General features: G+C 31.8%; 1 protein-coding gene across 1 annotated transcript; it reads right to left on the bottom strand.

The window, feature by feature from the left end:
* Positions 1-224: 224 nt before the first annotated feature.
* On the bottom strand, positions 225-2,038 carry LOC131639624 (GDSL esterase/lipase At5g37690-like). The gene is made up of 6 exons (XM_058910109.1): positions 1,785-2,038; positions 1,563-1,690; positions 1,362-1,488; positions 1,159-1,271; positions 817-1,066; positions 225-715 (listed from the first exon to the last, which is right to left on the bottom strand). Exons 1-6 carry the CDS (start codon positions 2,035-2,037, stop codon positions 498-500), a joined length of 1,089 nt encoding a protein of 362 aa, XP_058766092.1. The 5' UTR covers position 2,038; the 3' UTR covers positions 225-497.
* Between the last annotated feature and the right edge of the window lie 482 nt (positions 2,039-2,520).

Here is a 2,520-nt window from a genome sequence, read left to right as displayed (position 1 = left end):
AATAAATTTAATCAACATTAATACTTTACTCAACGGTCAACATAAATACTCACCGAAGCCACGACCTTTTAAATAAATTGGTGTAGTTACTATTTTGTTGATGATGAAATATATATAATCAAAAAAATGGAAAAAATAAATAAATAATTAAAAATTAATCAATTATTGCCTTGTTTATTTTAAAAGTAATGTTAAAACTTATTTTACTTGTTGTTCACATTGCACTACATACTTCTTTGTAGGAGTTCAAGAGCCGATACATGACCTATTTGCTATATAGAATCAGATAGTGAAAACGTTATCTGTATGAATTTGTATATATAGATTGTTTCATGATTGGTTTTTGTTACATATGACATGATAGCATCATTTACAAACTTGAGTATAGTAATAATACTAAAACTTGAATTAGTAGTATGCCATTATCTCTTTAGTAACAATAATTTATCATTGTTACACTTCACACTTGGCTGCATTAGTTACAAAATACAATATGATTAGGGTGAAGGTGAAGGGCTAGGTGCTGCAGAAGGAGCCGGTGCGAAAATACTAGAGAAGAATTTTTCTGCTAGAATGACATTTGCTGCATCTGAAGGATGAAAAGCATCCCAAAATACATATTCATTTCGGTTTTTGCATAACTTTGAGTTTGGCAAGCATAAACCTCCAATGCTTGTGTCCACATTGCAACAAGATGTATTTGAAACTTTAAAACCTGTGAAATCGTTATAGCAAGAAACAAAATGAGTACATTGTTGTTAAATAAACAAGCAAAGACTCGTATACGCAATGTGAAGTTTAGATTGGAAATCTTACCGTAAGTAGATGGATTATCGATCAAGTCAAGGACTAAAGGATAGGTATCCGCGAAGACTAGTTTTGCATATGGAAGATCATGGTTTAGTTTATTGATTAGGTTTTGTACTTTTGAGTTGAATTGTTGGATCCATTCATTAACTTGCTTTAGACATTGGCCTCTTTTGGATTTAACTCTTTGCGATGGAATACAACCGAGTGGACCGAGTCCATGGAAGACCATTTTTTGTGCTCCTAGTTGATAGAGTCTCTGATATAATCCAATAATTTTAGTATAATGTAAAACACATGATGTTGATTTAATCAAGTATCATGTTCTTGATATGTTAAATGTTCATTTACCTTAAATTGTTGATCTAAGGTTGAGATTAAGAGCTCAATGAACTCATCATGAGTATATTGTTGGCCATCTGCCATGAAGGGCTGCAAGAAATTGTTTACATAATCATTGCTACCTGCATAATTCAGTGTTACCGATTCAAGTATTACCGAAGAAGTATTACCGATTCAAAACAAGAGTACTTTTTGGACGGAAGAAGTATTACCGATTCCAACGAAGTACATGGCTTCATTGAAATGTTTGTTAGCAGAAGCTTCACCTAGTTTTGTTATGATTGCATCTTTGGTTTTCTTGAAACTGTTTATTTGATCATCAAAAGACAATTTCTGAATCTGAAAAATATTCAACACATAAGTTAGACATGTAACCACTATAGTTTTTGAATCTTTGAATATGTTATGCTTACAAAGTAAAGTCCTGTGTCATTGAGAATTCCTGCTCCACCAGAAGCATAATTTACACCTTTGAGTAGATCATCAACATTTTGAGCCACAGACAAATAAGCTGGTGGTGATGGAATTCCAAGCTTTGAAGCTGCAAAAGTTACATATACATAAAAATAAACCAACAAAGCATAGCTTAAATAGTTTATTCAATTTCAAAACTTTGAGATTCAGAAACTATATACATATGATATCACCAATAGTCCTTCCATTGGTGAATCTTCCGGTCGCTTGGCCGCCGCTATAGTCGACTCCATACCAAGGATAGTTAGATTTAGCCAAAGAATATTGTAGATAATTATTGTTGCCAACATCTGTCAAAGAATCACCAAATATATAGGTAACAATCTTATCTGCAAAAGCAATTTCAGTTAGTGAAAAGATACATGCAACCAAAACAAGCCTTAGTATTATTGACATTTTGAATGTTTTCAGCATATAAATCCAATTCTTACATTGCTGAAAACATAGAAATGAATGAGTTTTATAGTAGTAGTAGTAGTATACTATACATTCAAGTTGTTGTGTTACACACTATTGTTTCAATCTTGCAATTATGAATGTTTGGTGGATATTTTCCAAACCACATCAAAACTTGAGGTGTGAAAAAAATGATTTCTCTATAATCTAAGTTGGTTGTTGAAGTCAATTAGGAGTTGGCCAACTCAGATAATTAAGCTTTGATTAGTTCTTTCACTTCAATGGCACTAGTGTTCTTATTTCTAATGCATTTACTATGATTTGCATCATTCAATTCATTTTCTTGTTCTTCATGCAAGTTACTTGGAGCACAAGCAAACTAACTTTGTCAAAGGATGATGATAATACGAATTGCATTAAATATTTTTGTTTACCAACTATACTTTAGGTCTGTTAAAAGTAATTAATAGAAGATTTACTTAAAATTAAACTTGGTCTTAT

The sequence above is a fragment of the Vicia villosa genome, unplaced genomic scaffold, assembly GCF_029867415.1.
Source record: "Vicia villosa cultivar HV-30 ecotype Madison, WI unplaced genomic scaffold, Vvil1.0 ctg.002711F_1_1, whole genome shotgun sequence".
NCBI lineage: Eukaryota > Viridiplantae > Streptophyta > Magnoliopsida > Fabales > Fabaceae > Vicia > Vicia villosa.
Note: the sequence above shows the minus strand (reverse complement) of the source record. Positions and strands in the feature narration are given on the sequence as shown.